The sequence below is a fragment of the Pithys albifrons genome, chromosome 22, assembly GCF_047495875.1.
Source record: "Pithys albifrons albifrons isolate INPA30051 chromosome 22, PitAlb_v1, whole genome shotgun sequence".
NCBI classification, from domain to species: Eukaryota; Metazoa; Chordata; class Aves; order Passeriformes; family Thamnophilidae; genus Pithys; species Pithys albifrons.
In genome coordinates this window covers 1,563,808-1,579,296 of record NC_092479.1, presented here as the reverse complement: position 1 = coordinate 1,579,296, position 15,489 = coordinate 1,563,808, and the positions used below count along the sequence as shown (strand labels likewise).

The following is a 15,489-nucleotide window of genomic DNA, read 5'->3' as shown; positions in this document are numbered from 1 at the left end:
CCCACCTGCAGCTGTTTGCACTGCCAAACTCACGCGCAGAATCAATCCATAAAGAGAATCCAGATTCTGCAGAGCAGGCAAACAGCAAGAACTGATCAGATACAGGAGAGGCATCCCAGTACAACCAGATGATATGGAAGGCAGCAGCAGGGATCAGGCTGAGTGTCACTTTTCCAAGCTGTATTAGTCAGCCTCCAAGAGGAAAGCAGACTGCAGACTAAGAACGTGTACCAGGGCAAGGACACCACAAAGGTTAGTTCGGAAGGGAACTCAGGCTGCCCCTGCCCATCATGACCAAAGAACAACTGGAGCCACTCTCACACTTACCGTTGGTACATATTCCGAAGGGAATTTATTTGTTGTGTAAGAAATTAAGAGACAGGTTTTACCAACGGCACCATCACCCACGACTACACACTTGATCGTCTGCATAGCTGAAATCTACTAGAATATCAGCTCCAAAGAGAACCTAGAAGAAAAAAAAGAGATACACAGATTTAGTTGTTTCCCATACTCATTATATAGCCCCTATCAATGAGCTTTGACTGCAGATGAAACCACTAACAACACATCTGGGTTATGATAACAAGACGTTTTTAAATGAGTTTGTAGATCCTTTCCCTCTGTCACACACAACAGGTGTTAAATTAAATTAACACATTTTTGCCTAGTTACCTAGAGATGGGCAAAAATGGTCTTTAGGCATTTCCAGACTGTTTTTAATGCATGGAAGCATCCAGCCTCAGATGTTCTGAAAGCTGAAAGTGCAAACTGATCTTGAGAGCTGCTCAGGAACACACCTGCTTCCTAGACAGCTCCCTCTGGGGAGCAGCTCAGCAGGACACACGGCAGCATGTGCTCTGAAACTAGTTTATGGATATAAACAAACAAGTACAGACAGAAATAAATGTGATTAATTTCTCCTCTCACCTTTTTTAAGGCCTAAGCACAGTTTTACAATGTTTTGTAAAGTTCCTACTTAACACATCCCTTTATCCCCACTTTGATGTGCTAACAGAAAGGAGAGCTCAGCAGGGCATCCATATCCCAACAGAATCACTCTCCAGACATCAAAAAATCCTGATGAGCCCAACTGCTCCAGCACTGTCGCAGCAGAGACTTTAGCACATGAACTAAATCAACATGTGCCATCAATACCTCCACTGTCAACACAAGCTGCCCTTCATTAATGCATTAATTAGAAGAATACCAGGCTTCTGGCCATTTCTTTGCATACAGGTATGAAATCCTGACCACAGCAAATTAGTGGAAAAGCTCCCACTGACTTCCAGCATTTCCATAGTACCAGAAATACTTTTATTTACAGCATCAGAGACTTGCTGCAAAGTCTCTGTAAAGTCCTGACAGGGGCCAAGGGGTATCTGAAGCAGCAAATTTCCCCTCAGAGGAGTGGCAATGCTTTAGCCAAGCAAGGATGCTGCTATAGCTCTCAGGTCAGTGTAATCCCATTAAAAAACCCCAAATCAATCCCTCCTGAACTACACACTTGGGCACTTCCTGGTGAATTCACTTTTTACAGTGATCTGCAAGAAGTACAGTGTGATTCGAGTTTTTGAGGCTCTGGTCACACCCAGCAACAGCACAGAATGACAGAATACTGAGTTGAAAGGGGCCCACACGATGCATTAAGTCCAGCTTTTAAGTGACTAGCCCATACAGGGATCAAATCCATGACCTTGACCGTGCTATTATGAGCACCATGCTCTCATCAAGCAGCTAATGATTTGATACTGCACGTGACACTGTCATGCCTGCAAGGAAAGAAAACTGCTACAGAATCAAAACAAACATACTACCCCCAGATCTTCTTCACTTGCTGCAGGGATGCTCAAAGACTTCAACAAAATCATCTACCTTCAGAATAAACATCTGCAAAAGTTCCTAAGAATGGCACTTTTAGGGGAATACAAGTCACCACCCTTCCCGCAAGCCCCAGACAGATTCGGAAGCAGTTTTAGGAAATGGCAGCAAAGACTCTTTCTCAGAGCAGGTGATCAGCCAACACCTGGCACATCAGGCACTCACACTGCCATGGTTATCTGTGTATCTTCTTTCAGCAATAGAGACAATGAATGGTTTGTATAAGCATCAGGTGTTGCCACCAGTCCTCTACTTAGTGCCCTATTTCACTATCCAAATAACAGAATCTGTTGATTTATGCAGACCTCGGTTTCACAGCAGGCATTCAGCAGGATGCACAACACAGATGTATCAACAGGTCCTTCATTAATACAAGAAAAAGCTCTGAAAGTTGGCTCTGAAGCAAAAATATTTACTCAGAAGGACAAAGTAATCATTTCCATTTCAAAAAACATTTTCTGTGTTTGGGTCGGCTCAGCTGTTTCTATCCAAGTAATATTAAGTCAGTATTTCCTCAACTGCTAAATGCTCCCACTTGCCTTGCTACACTGGTGGCACTGACTGATCACAGAGGAAGTCCCATCATAGAATAAAAGCAGGCAATGGAACAGAGTAGCTCAGGCTGATATTAAGAAAGCCTTCAGGCTCAAAGCAAAGGCAGAAACGCATGAGCCACTTACTAAGTAGATGTTAAAAGGAAAACACGTCAAAACTCGGGCTGAGCAAACCAACCCAAGGGCACTCCAGCTATGCCCAGGCACAGCCACCAGCATGCCTCACTGGTGTGCCAGCCTTGTGGGAATACACTGTGAAATGGACCCGAGAAAGACAGCGCTAAAGGCACCCTGAATTCTACGAGAGACTTGCTGGAGTTTAAAGTTAATGCGTTTTCTCTGCACAGTTTTGAGTCCAGAAAGCTCTGCATCTATCCCCCCGCGGTTTCCACACCCCATGGTCATTCCCCCCGCCGTGTGTTCCCCCTCCGGTTTGTACCCAATGCCGCGCCACTGAGACACTGGGGCCACGTCCCGAGCACAGCCCCTGCCGCCGGGGCCATCTCCCATGTCCCGAGCACGGCCCCTGCCGCCGGGGCCATCTCCCATGTCCCGAGCACGGCCCCTGCCGCCGGGGCCATCTCCCATGTCCCGAGCACGGCCCCTGCCGCCGGGGCCATCTCCCACGTCCCGAGCACGGCCCCTGCCGCCGGGGCCATCTCCCACGTCCCGAGCACGGCCCCTGCCGCCGGGGCCATCTCCCATGTCCCGAGCACAGCCCCTGCCGCGCTGCCAGCGCAGCCATCGTGGCGAGTGTCGCTGCCACGCAGCAGCTCCGGGACCCGCCGGGGGGTCCGAACCGGGGCAGCCCCTTCCGAGGGGACAGTCCCTGCACGCGCTGCCGGCAGTGCATGGGAAATGTCCCTGCCCCTTCCGACTGTCCTGCCCCAGTCCCTGCGTCCCTATGGGTTAATTCTGTTGTCACTTGATGAGTGTTTCCCCATTGGCTAATCAGGTCGTCAGTTAACCACTCTGCCCTCACCCTATTCTGTCCAAATTCCAAAGCCCCTCACATTTCCTTCCTCTTTCCAGGACTCTCATTGTATGTTTAATGGTTATCAAAATACTGTTCACCCAATCCCTTTTAGATTTCCACTCCGTTTCAAGTACCTCCCGTAACCTTTTATAAGTCGGTTCCTTCACTAATAAAGTGCTTTTCTGGTTTACCCTCTCACTGAGTGCGGAGGGTTTCCTTGGGAGCAGATCCCCCTCGGCTGGTCACCGTTACAGCCTCTCGTACACAAGAAGGCACCAACATCTGCCTTTTGGTTTGGGCAAAGCCCAAATCATTCAGCCATGCCACTGCTCAGCCCAGGTAAGCTGCTGGCTCCAGTAATTCCTCTGAGTTAGTAAACGAAGTACAAGACAAATCTGTATGCTGCGTTTCCCAGCCATTTCTCAAATATTTTTCCAATTTCCACTGGAATTTCTTACACTCCCCAGCTAGTCCTTGGAACCCCCCGCTCATCCCAGGGCTGACACAAGAGGAGCAACATCCCCTTCACGTAACAGCATTGTATGCCCACCACTTTAGAGAAGCTCACTGTCCACCCTGCTCTCCCTTGGGCAGACCACAACACATCCATCCTATAATCCTCCCTTGCTGCTCTACCTCCTTCATCTACCCTCTTCCCCAATTATTTGCATTTCCCCATTTACCTGTAATTTGCAGGTTACACGCCTGCCCAGAGTCCATAAAGCACACTAGAGGAAAAATCCTGGTCCAGAAGCACTCCCTGTGCTCTCTGCAGCATACCAATCCACAATTCTCTATAAATCCAAATTCTGTATATGCATTTGTACCAGAAAAGATCACATATGCCTTTGTAAATAGAAAAAACCCCATGTGTTTAGTGTTACTCCTTATAGCTTGTTACTCCAGAGAGCACTAGGCAGGCAACAGAATGAAGCCACAGTATCAGAAAGAACCTCAGATCACACAGTGTGCTGCAAGCCTGTACTTCTTCCCTGTCCTTGGACACAGTCAAGCTCTGGGAGAGAAGCTGCTGTTCTCTCAGAAGGGCTCGGGTCAGAGTCTAGGGCTAAGACACAGAACCAGCTGTACACACACCTTGCACACAGCTCACATTATCCCTGCCACAGCTCTGAGTCTGGCACTGAGCTATCAGCCTTACCCACACAGTTACTCCTGCAGAAAACAACAGCACTACAAATCAAGAGCCTCTCCTACAGCAGCACTACTCACTCCCTCTGCACCTCCAACTCACTCCTGAAGTGAAGCACTGGTGAGGTGCACACACATCCTGCACTGGGTGTGGGTGAGGCAAAGTCTCTGTGCTTGAAGCCTGTGCCGCCTTTTCCTACCAGGTGACCAACCTGATCCTTTCAGTTTTCTGCCAGTGGGAACAAAAGAGAGGGCAAATAAACCAAGGTCACACTGTGGAGCCTAGAGAAGAACCTGAAAGGCACAACAGGGATCCAAAAAAGGCCAGGCAGGGTGGCAGGGTTATTTTTTGTTGTGGTTTTGGGTTTTTTCTTTCTAAAGGATGAAATTAACATTTACCATGAAAACCAGTGAACTGGCCTACCAGAAGTTCTCCATGAAACAAGCCAGAACCACTGCTCTCACAGTTGCTTAATTGTGTGCCTTTCCCCACTCCCACCCCAACTAGACACCTCAGGATTACATGTTTAAAGGACCAAGAGGAATTCAAGCACATCTTTGGGTAAAGGGATCCTCTCACCTTCTTTTTTTAACAGCTATATAAATATATCTATAAATACTGAAAAGTAATGGCATAAGTTTTAAACAGATTTATTCTTCAGCATAGGTCTCCAAAGACTTGGCAATGGGAAAGTGGAGTTGCTGAATAAATTATTTTCCTTGGATTAATTGGCTTTCTAGATTAGCTGGATGAAACACCTCATGTTTTGCACTTCTAAGAAGTCCACAGATCATAGCTGAAAATAAACTCCTTTCTAGGGAGCTTAGATGCACCTGGGACTACTCTTACACAGGCATAGGTTTAAAGATACATATATTACTGACTTGTGGTTTAAAAGTAATTTAATCCAATATGAGAGTAAGTAGAGAATAACTCATTCCCAGAGTGCAATGCCAAGGAAGGTAAAAACAAAGAGGTTGTAGAGACTCTGGGTTTGTTTTCCCCCTAAAGTCAACCTAATAAAAGGAATCCTCCATATACAACACCCAGCAGGACTAGAGAGCACTCTGCGTAGTTTTATGTATCTGAGGGAATCGAAACAGAGCAGACAGTGCTGCAGTCCCAGACTTGAGTGCAGTGAGTGCATTTTGAGCCATGTAGCTGTGAGCCATCCAGCCAAGGCCAGAAAAGAGAGCTGATAAAGACTGGAAGTGTAATGCAGGTCAATATGACTTAGTTCTGGTTCAACAAGTTCTACAGACTTTTTAAAAAAATAAATTACAATAAAAAGAAACAGAGCACTGAATTGATTTAATTTCTCAAACCTCTCTATATTGTAACCAAAAACTTCAGTGCTTCAGTAAAGTACACGTAAACTAGTGATACTTGTAGCATCTGTTAAGAGTTTAACATGCTCAGCATGCAATCACAAGAGCAGAATTTCACAAAACTCAACAATGTCCCAGAGAACTGGGACCTGGCATCCTGGAAACTATGGATTACACACCATGTAAACTGTGTCAACTTCACAGGCCATTTTACAGAATTTTGCTTTAAAACTCAGTTACACTTTTATGGAAGACAGCTGATATGCATCTAGGGTTGATCTCAAGAAGTGTTAATAGAGGAGAGAGTGTTGCAACAAAGAGGGAACTGAAGTCTCCAGCAGGACATCGTGGAGGTCAGTAATCCTTCTTGGTGCAAGGAAATTCTGCAGTGATGCACTTTGGTCACTCAGGCCTGTGTAAGCATCAATACACTGACCAATCACAAAAGGCTGAAAAAATCCACAAACCTCTGGCAGGTTCCCACTGACTAAGCACAAGTTTCAGGAAATACTCTTCCAAACACACTTGACCTCTCCTGTGCAAGCCTGACACTCCCATTCTAAAGGCAAGCACGTGGACAGAAGCACATTGGTTTTGCAAACTGTAACTTAAGAGTAGCTGCTATGACTTCACTCTTCCTGTATGTGCAACACGAAGCATAAGCCACAAGCCTTCAAGCTTCTTACAATTTCTCTTATTCTTAAGCTACTGTAGCCTGTTTTCAGGTTAAAATGTGTACATTCTCCCAGCCAAAGGAAACTGTGCTGTCAGATCTGTCTGCACATCCTGTGCTCACTTCCGGCCAAGCCACTTCCTCTTTCAGGCAGGGCTGCACCCACTGCCATTTCACCGGCAGCACCGGCTCCCTGCAGGCACTACCGATCAAGAACCCTCTCATGGTGCTCTTTGGCATACAACACCAGCTCACAAGTTAAACCATAACCAGTCTATCATAGCTTCCAGATCCTATTTGGGCACCTGCTCCACATTCCAAGTAAAAAAAAAAAAAAAGAGAGCCATTTCTGAAGATTCCTCCTCCCAGTGAGATTTTACAGCGTTCATCTAACTCAAAGCACTCTGGAGTCCACAGTGAAAGGAACAACAGTCACAGGATTTTACTCATGATCTCTGGTAACCACTTTTGCCCTTCCACTGTACTTTCATTTCATACGCCATAAAACTACACAGTTCTAAATAAAGTCTTTCTTTGTACTTGATCATTTTTTCCCGGACTAATCACATCCACTCCAAGACAGCCTTGCCCCAGCATTTCAAGGTCCCTGCCCTCTGCTACCTCCTCCAGCCCTACGACAAACTAACAGTTCTGCTTTTCAAAGTGGCAAATCTCTCCAGTCAGGGGGGCATAAGGAGAGACACTCAGCTGCTACAATCCCAGCAATCCAATTTTCCTCACCAGAGATACCTACCAGCATTACATGGAAGATGTACTGCATACCTGTATTACAAACACTGCATAGCAAAGGCCACTGTGTACAACACATCAGTTCTCAGCAGAGATCCCAAACCACTAATAAAGGGACTACATGAGCTCAGCAGTCACGTGAAGACGGAGACGACCTTGGACTTCTCGATATACTAATACTGTCACACAGCTGAACAGAAGCCACTCTGATTGAGAGCTTATTCCAGGACGACATACTGGCACAGAAGGCAAAGCTGTTTTTGAGAGCAGTATCACCACAGCCAGAATTCTCCTCTGCACATGTGCAGCAACCACCTACAGACACTATCCAAATCCTCCAACCCAAGGCCCGCCTTCCAGCCTGCTAGGAATCATCTTTTTCATGGAGATCTCACCCCAGAACTACACACATCTGCCACTTCTATGTTAGTAATGCCGTAAATGAATGTAAAAGAATGTATTACCTTCTGAAACACCTGGTGCCCAAGCCCACCTGCCTGTCCTGCCCACGGCTCACGCTACTGCAGGCACATAAACTCTATAAACAAACATACTTATTCCCAAAAGTTCCAAGTCAAGCTTAAGGTCTGGGTCTTCGCTCTCTTAGACAGAGCCTAAACTGGCTGTTGAACAACAAACCAGCACCAGAGCTGCACACCCTTAGAACAACATAAATCATAAAGTCCGAGGCAAAACAGGCAAAAGCAGAAGGGACAGACCTGAGAAACGACCTTGTACCCCATGAATTCAGGATCTTTAAAAAGTTATCCTCATTTAAGCATTGCCTTGGGGTTTTGTTTACTGTCACTAACAGGTCAGACGCAAGCCCTTAAATTCTATCTCAGAATTTGTACTCCACAGGGCGAGCAATCTCCAAAAACTAGCACTGTTTGGTTTATATGTGTCTAATTATGACAGACAGACACAACAGCTCAGTCGCACCAGAAGCTGTGTCAAGACAAACACAAGAATTCAGTTAAGGACCTGGATCTGCAGTGGGCAGGTCTCAATTCAAGGTTGAAAAGACTCATATCAGCAGAGCACACTGGTGGGCTCCTTCCCACATGTCTGCTCACACCCAGTCTCAATTTGGTGTTGGATGCCAGCATGGGAAACCTGTGGGCAGAGCCACAACAGCACGTAGTGGAAACAGCCACAGGATCACCAACAGAGCTGGATCAATGCCATGACAGCCCTGATTCAGCTCACAGGCTCCTGTTGTTCTTGAAACCCACAAAATTTGCTATCTTTATGGAAATCCCTGTTGGAGATAAAGCATGTGTCCAGGATGCTGGACCATCCCTTAGTCTGCCACTCAGCAGAGCCTGCATATCCCAATACCTCAGCAGGTTTGAAGCTCCCATTTCTGGACAAGTTATATGAACTCCTGTGGTCTCTCTCTTCTCAAAATGCAACTATCACCATCATGGCCAGGCTTCGCAGAGGAAGATTTTGGGAGGGGCTCTACCCAAGTGGGTAGAGCCTGTGCAGTGGATTTTGTTTTTGGTGAGGCAAAGCATGCGTGAAATTGACCCCACTCTTTGCTCCTGAGGTTCATCTGCCACGGCCGAGCGAGCTTGGACAGTGCCAGTGAAGTCCTCAGGACTAGAATCCACAGCCCCCGGCATTCCCAGGAGGTCTCCCATCCAAGTACTAACCGAGCTTGACCCTGCTGAGCTTCCGAGGTCAGGTGAGATCAGGCAGCAGAGTGGCATGGCCACAGTTTGCAACTATCATGGAGCTATCATGGAGCTACCACAGAATATGTTGAGTTGGAAGAGACATCACTGTTTAAGACCAACAGATACTTTCTATACTTAATGCAACTTTCTTTTTCTAATTCTGTAACATTTGGAGCTACTTTGCACTTCTTTGTAAAGGCCCCTCACAACCACCTGGTACACAGACACATGACAGGAAGTGAAGATGGTTAAGCAGGGAAATTTTAATAGCCTGAGCCCAAGCCATCAGTAGCACCATAACACACACTCCAAGTTTTCCAACTTCAAAAGAAGGGGAAAAAAAATGTCATCCCATTTTAGTTCTAAATTCAAAACCAGAAAGCTGACCAGACAGATATGGAGTGACTCAGCAGGCTCTGCTGCCACACCAGTTACACTCGGTGTAGCCATGCCTACACCTGCTTTCCCTGGGCACTGCCCACCATCCCACTTCATGGCTACAAACAACCACTTTCACCTGATCACCAACTCCAGAGAAAAAAGCAAAATTCACAACTTCCCCATAATCCCTCTGGTTAAGGTTACACTGTCAAAAGCAGCCATCAGCACTGGAAAAACCTGCCCCAGATTAAGTGGTGAGAAGCATGTGGGCTTACATTAAGTCCTTTTCTGTCAAAGGCATTTTAATCTTACATTATTACTCTTCACTTTTTATACTCTACAAGAAGCTGTTTTCTTCAACCACGTAAAAAAATCCTGTTCAGTATTTTATTAACACTTTAAAAGCTCTGTCTTCACTGGCTTAATTGTATACTGATAATATCTAAAAATGCAAGCTGCAGAATCAAAGCAAGGCTCACATGCTCCAGTGTTCTCCCTGCATTCCCATGGCCAACCACATTTGGCAGTGGCAGAACAGACGTTTTTGCACCGCGGAGCGTCCTGCCTGAAAATCCCTGCAGGAGATCCTGCTCACTCCCATTTTGCTCAGGGAACGGGAGAGCTGCACTTGCTCTACACACACAGAGCCAGAGGGTGCTGAGAGGACGTGCTGTGTTGAGAGGGGATAGCTCAAGATGGGTAGCAAAGTGTTGTCTGAGGTTTAAAGAAAAAAAGCTTTGTTAAAAAGCACTGCAAAAGCAACTTCGCCCAGATATTGAGCTTCCCTGGAGTTCCTCTTAGAACTACCAAAGTAGCCAGAAGGCTCACTAATGCCAGGACTGCAGCTGGGGAGCTCTGGTACTCACCTAACCAGCAAAAGGAACCAGAGCAGCTGGAGACAACCCCTTCACCAGCCAAAAAGGGACACTGCAGCGCTCTGCTCAAGGCCAAGGCTGCAGGACCAAGAGCCTGGTGAGCAACTAGAAGCTCCTCAGCAGCTGGCAAATGCACAAAATGCTTAGAAAGTAACAGCTCCCACTCCAGGATATGGAAGAAGAGGGTCCTTCTGAGAGGAGCCAAGTAACACTTCACATGCACTAAACCCAGAAGTACCACTGAACCCAAGATAACTGCTCAGGCACACAGCTGCCGTCACACCCAAGCCCTACACGAGCCCCCCTGCCTTTAGGTGCTCCCCAGCAGCAGCTGCCTGGTTCACAGTCACCCAGCTCATGCAGTGGCAGAAACCTTCTTGAGTTGTATCCAAAACTGGAGACGCAATTTCGTCACTATTTCCCCCAAAACACAACACTCATCATTGGCCAGAACACAGCACAGCATCCTTGAACTTGAGAAGAGCTGAGCAGTTCAGATCAGCTTGTTACAAAGCAGGACAATTCTGGCAGCCTCAGCTGCTGCTGGGAGTCAGGCAACCCTCTGCAGCTGCCCCAGGGCTCCACTGCTCCCACTCCACAGCAGCTTAAGGTTTGCTCTGACACTCCCTTAGCTTGGTGAAAACCTTTACCTGCCAGAGTTTGGTCTATGCTGGAAAACACAAGCTGATCCCACACAATCTGAACACAGGCATGGACAACTTCACAGAGATGAGCCAATACCTGCACACCCCCTCCAGACAAGGGCCCCAGGGAAGCCCCTTGTGATACTTTACTTAAAAACGTTTTGGGTTTTCATAAGACAAGAGAACAGTGCACAGACCAACTCTCCTGGTAGCAATTACACCACAACATTCTAAAGTAAGGGGGTGAATTAGCAGCACTAAAGCCTAAAATAGAACAACTTTTAAATGCTTTCACAAAACAAACTCTTTGTTTTCTCTTTATAAAATGTCACTTGTTCAGCAGAAAAGTCAACACATCTCAAGGAAAGGGCAGCTGCTCTATTGAAAACAGACCAATCAGTATTTTGAACCTTTACAGCTCTTTAGGACAGTCACTCTCTCCAACTCCAAAGGAAGATTACAACTATTAATTACATGAGGACAACACCACAAACTCTGTTTCTTGCACTCACTGTTTTCAGTTTTCTGCACACCCAGTGCAAGGTAAACAAACCACTCAGAAACAACCTACAGGGTCTCCCCCAGAAGCTGGGAATACCCTGCTGTTATGCCATTCCTGGCACTGACATGCAGCCCAGGGGCTGCAGGAGGCAGCTGATCACTGTGTCACGGGCCAGGCACCCTCAGGTTGTGCCAGGCTTTAGCCCCTGGAAAAACTCTGGTGAAAGGGCTTTCTCTACCTGCCATTTCTAGGGGCAAACCTTCCTGATGGATACCCTTAGCTTGTGTAGTGTAAAACCACACAAGTTCACTGTAAGTCTGAAGTGTAGGGCTTGGAGGCAGCCACCTAATTAAGCAGTGACAAGCTGCAGGAGTGTAAAAATACTTTAAATTTCTTTAAAAACTCTGCCTAAAAGCTTATCTGGTCAGTAAGTTGTTTAATTTGTCTTATATTAAATACTAAAAATAGGGTGTTTTCACCTACAAGAGCTTCTTGCTACCTGGAATACCAGAAACCAATTTCATTTTCTTTTAATCTGACAGCACGTCCATTTTCCTAAAAAAAAAAAGTATAATTGGTTCCTCAGGAACAGAACTTCAAGGGTGAGCATAACTGTCCTCCCATACAATTCCTCCTGACTGCCTCCTGCTCTAGAAGCTCCTATCACTGAAATTCATATGATGGAGCCAAAGGACAGGAAAACAGTTTGGCTGACCACAAAAGGCAGACAGAGGATGAGAAGGATAAAACACACAAGCCCACAGGTAATTTTTAAAAGGTGTCAGCATTCCTCACAGGAGCATCAAGCAGATTACACACACCTCAACTGCACTGCTGTGTGCTCATTTACAGTCCAAGTTCTCCAGAGGCAGCAGCAGAGCTGGAGCCCAACCCGCTGTGGTAACTCTGAAGTGTGCAGTGTAACAAGAGAGCTGCTGAAAACAGTTTAATAAGAACTCCAGCTGTCCATGCTTGGAAGATTTGGAAATTTATTTTAGTTCTACAGCTGCATTTTAACCAAAAGGAACCTTTACATCAGGATCAGTGGTCAGCTTCATGGTGCACTTCACACCAACCTCACATGCCCTTTACAGGACAGCAGGAAAAGCCCACTCCACACTCAGGGAAATCCCCAGGAGTTTCAGAGGGACTCCAGTTCTGTTTGTTCTTTTAGTAGAAGATCCACAGACTCTATTTTAGGTACTTGGCACTCTGGAGCTTCCAGAGCTTTTCTATCAAACAATGAAAACATCACAAACTCCCCAGACATTGATTTCAGGCACCCAACCAACCTCAAAGCAGTGCATGTAATGAACTCAGAGCATCAGCTGCAGGTCATGAATAACCAAGTTCAAAGTAAGCAAATCCAGCGATTAAAATTTCTGCCCAGGGTATGTTACCAAACTGCAAATATGCTTCATTTTGCACCACAGTAGTTTTTTTACTCTTTGTCAAGACTTAAAAATCCTTTTCCCCATTGTTACTGAAGCACACAAGTGAACAGTTTAAATACTGAATCATTACTACAGTCAGGAATACACTGATGCAAGACTTACATGTGTGTCTGAAATCTGTCTCAAATATACATTTGCCTTTACCAGAACCCCTCACTAACAAAGAATTCTCTAAGCTGAACAGCTTCCCAACATACAGTCAGCGAAATATTAGGCTTTGTATGTAAAGTTCATTTTGCACAGGACCCTTTTGCCAACTGAAGAAGTGAAGCTGTTACTGCCTTAATGAGTTTTCCCAATCAGCAAAATCAGGAGCTTCATCCAGGTTTCAAATACCCTTCCAAAAAAAAAAAAAAAAAGAAAAAGGGACTTTCGGGGTACTACAACTTAACACTTTAACACTTTGAATGGAGACAGCCAGCACCTTCTTCCCTGGGAGAGAAGCACAGATGGTCAGACCGAGACACTTCAGACCACCCAGCTGCCATCTAACACGCCCTGCTCGGCAGGGCTTCTCTGTCAAGAGGGGAACAAAGCTGTTCCAGCTCCCCTGTCCGCAACACCCACACAAACAGGGCACAATGAATCCCGACAATTCCGCAGCTCTCCCTTAAGCACAGCTTTCCAATGCTGGTTGTTACATTCACAGCCACTTTGCCGTGTGAGTGTCACCCACTACTTGTCACCAGCTGCAAGGTTTGTCTGCTCACAGGTAAAAACACAACTGAAGTCCAGATCACTAAAACAGACCTTTATAACAGCAATAGGTGACATGCTGCTGCAGTATGTACATTTTTATGAGATTTCACAGGAGAATGGGAAACACGTGCCAATACCAACCCTTCAAGGCAGCACTGGCTCCTGCCCCGGCTGCAGCCGGTGGCATCACCAGCGACGTACAGAGAGCTTTGGGATGGCTCTGAATAACCCACTGCCTCGCACCTCCTCACGAGGCAGACGCCCAGAAGGGCCTCTCAACTCTCTGACTACGAGCTGCTCGTGCAGCGCACCCAGCTGGAGCTCCGCTTCTCCCCGCGCCCGCAACCCCGCAGCAGCTCAGGGCTCCTGTGGCACAGCCCGGGCCGCAGCCTCTCGGCGCTTCTCTTACAGCCCCGAGCGCAGCCGGGCTGCACCGAGCGCGGGGAACCCGCGACCAGGGCCGGGCCGGGGCAGGGCCGCGCCGGGGCAGGGCCCGCCATGGCCGCGGAAGCGCTTCCTGCGCCGCTCAGAGGGTCCGGCGCGCCCGCTGCCGGGAAGCGGGGCAGGAGGACGAGGCGGCGGCTGCCCCAGCAGAGCCGGCCCCGCAAAGGCAGCGCCCGCCGGCGCCCACCGGGACGAGCCAGCCCCACAACAGGCGGCTGCGGGGAGGCCCCGCACACACCGCGGGCCTGGCAGGGCGGCTCCCGCAGGGCGGGCGGTCCGCCCGGGGCGAGAGCGGAGGCCGGGGCCAGGAATCGTTGGGTCGGAGGCGGGCGGGGATCGGGGTCGGTCGGGGGTGCCGGGGGTCGGTCGGGGGTCCCGTCCCGTCCCCACCCCCCGCTCACCTCGGGCGCTCCGCCGGGCGTTGGCAGCTCGCTGCGGGGTCTCCTCGGCGCAGGCACAGGGGCAGCCGCGTGACGTCACCACGCAGCGCACGCCGCGCGGGGGGGGGGCGGGCAGCGAGGGCTCTGCCGGGTACAGCGCCCCCTGCCGGCCGCCCCGGCGCCGCCTGCTGGGCAATGCACGGGCCGGCAGGGGGCGCCCGTGCGCAGGGACCGCCTGGCCCCGCCCCCGCCGGGCCCCGCCCCCGCCGGGCCCGCCCCGCTTGGCCCCGCCCCCCCGCATGGCCCCGCCCCGTCCCGCCCTCCGTCGGGCCCCGCCCCCGTCGGGCCCCGCCCCCGTCGGGCCCCGCTCCCGCCTGGCCCCGCCCCGCCCCCCGCCGGGCCCCGCCCCCCGCCGGGCCCCGCCCCCCGCCGGGCCCCGCCCCCCGCCGGGCCCCGCCCCCGGGGGCTGCAGCAGCTCTTATGGGCAGAACCTCCCCACGTGGTGCATCCCTAAATCATTTTCCAAATTCCCTCAATGTTTTCTTCCCTTTTTTTTTTATTTTCTCCCTGGAGCTGAAGTTGAAATAAAAAAAGCCAAAGAGCCACAATTCTTCTGCTGGGAGATTCCTCCAGGCTGGGAGGAGACCTCCAGAACAGCACTTAAGGGGGGTTAAATCCCTGTAAGCCTTCTCATCCTTCAGGAACAAGAGCCCAGAAATAAAATCTCTAGGCATGGCCACTTTGAGAAGCAGGAGCCAAAATCTGGCCTGACACAGAAAAATCCAAAGTAATTCAACTCATAACAGCCACGAAGAGCTGCAGGTCCCAGTGCCAGCAGCCCAAGGCACCAAACATGCTCTGGGGAGCAGCTGAAGTGGGTCAGACCCTCGGAATATCTTTGTGCTGGGCCTTTCAAAAAAGCCCTGGTTCATCTTCGAGGCCAAAGATTGAGCAAAACCCACTCTGCCCAATGTAATGGTGTCAGATGCATATCTGTGCTTTCTTGTGTAAATATTGGCCATCCTTGGAGACTTCAGAGTAAGCCATTGCCTTCTGAACATGCTCACTGGAGCCCTGAGCACTCACCAAAGATCAAAGGAAGAAGAGTATTTTCAA

General features: G+C 48.7%; 1 protein-coding gene across 2 annotated transcripts in view; it reads right to left on the bottom strand.

Annotated features, from left to right (window-relative positions):
- CDC42 (cell division cycle 42) overlaps positions 1-14,482 on the bottom strand; it is a 28,974-nt gene extending 14,492 nt beyond the window's left edge. For both annotated transcript variants that reach the window (XM_071575450.1, XM_071575451.1), the window contains exons 1-2: positions 14,395-14,482; positions 328-469 (exon numbers count right to left, since the gene is read on the bottom strand). In XM_071575450.1, the coding sequence (XP_071431551.1) occupies positions 328-432 (105 nt within the window). In that variant the 5' untranslated portion in view covers positions 433-469; positions 14,395-14,482. The remainder of the gene's footprint in view (positions 1-327; positions 470-14,394) is intronic.
- Positions 14,483-15,489: the final 1,007 nt, after the last annotated feature.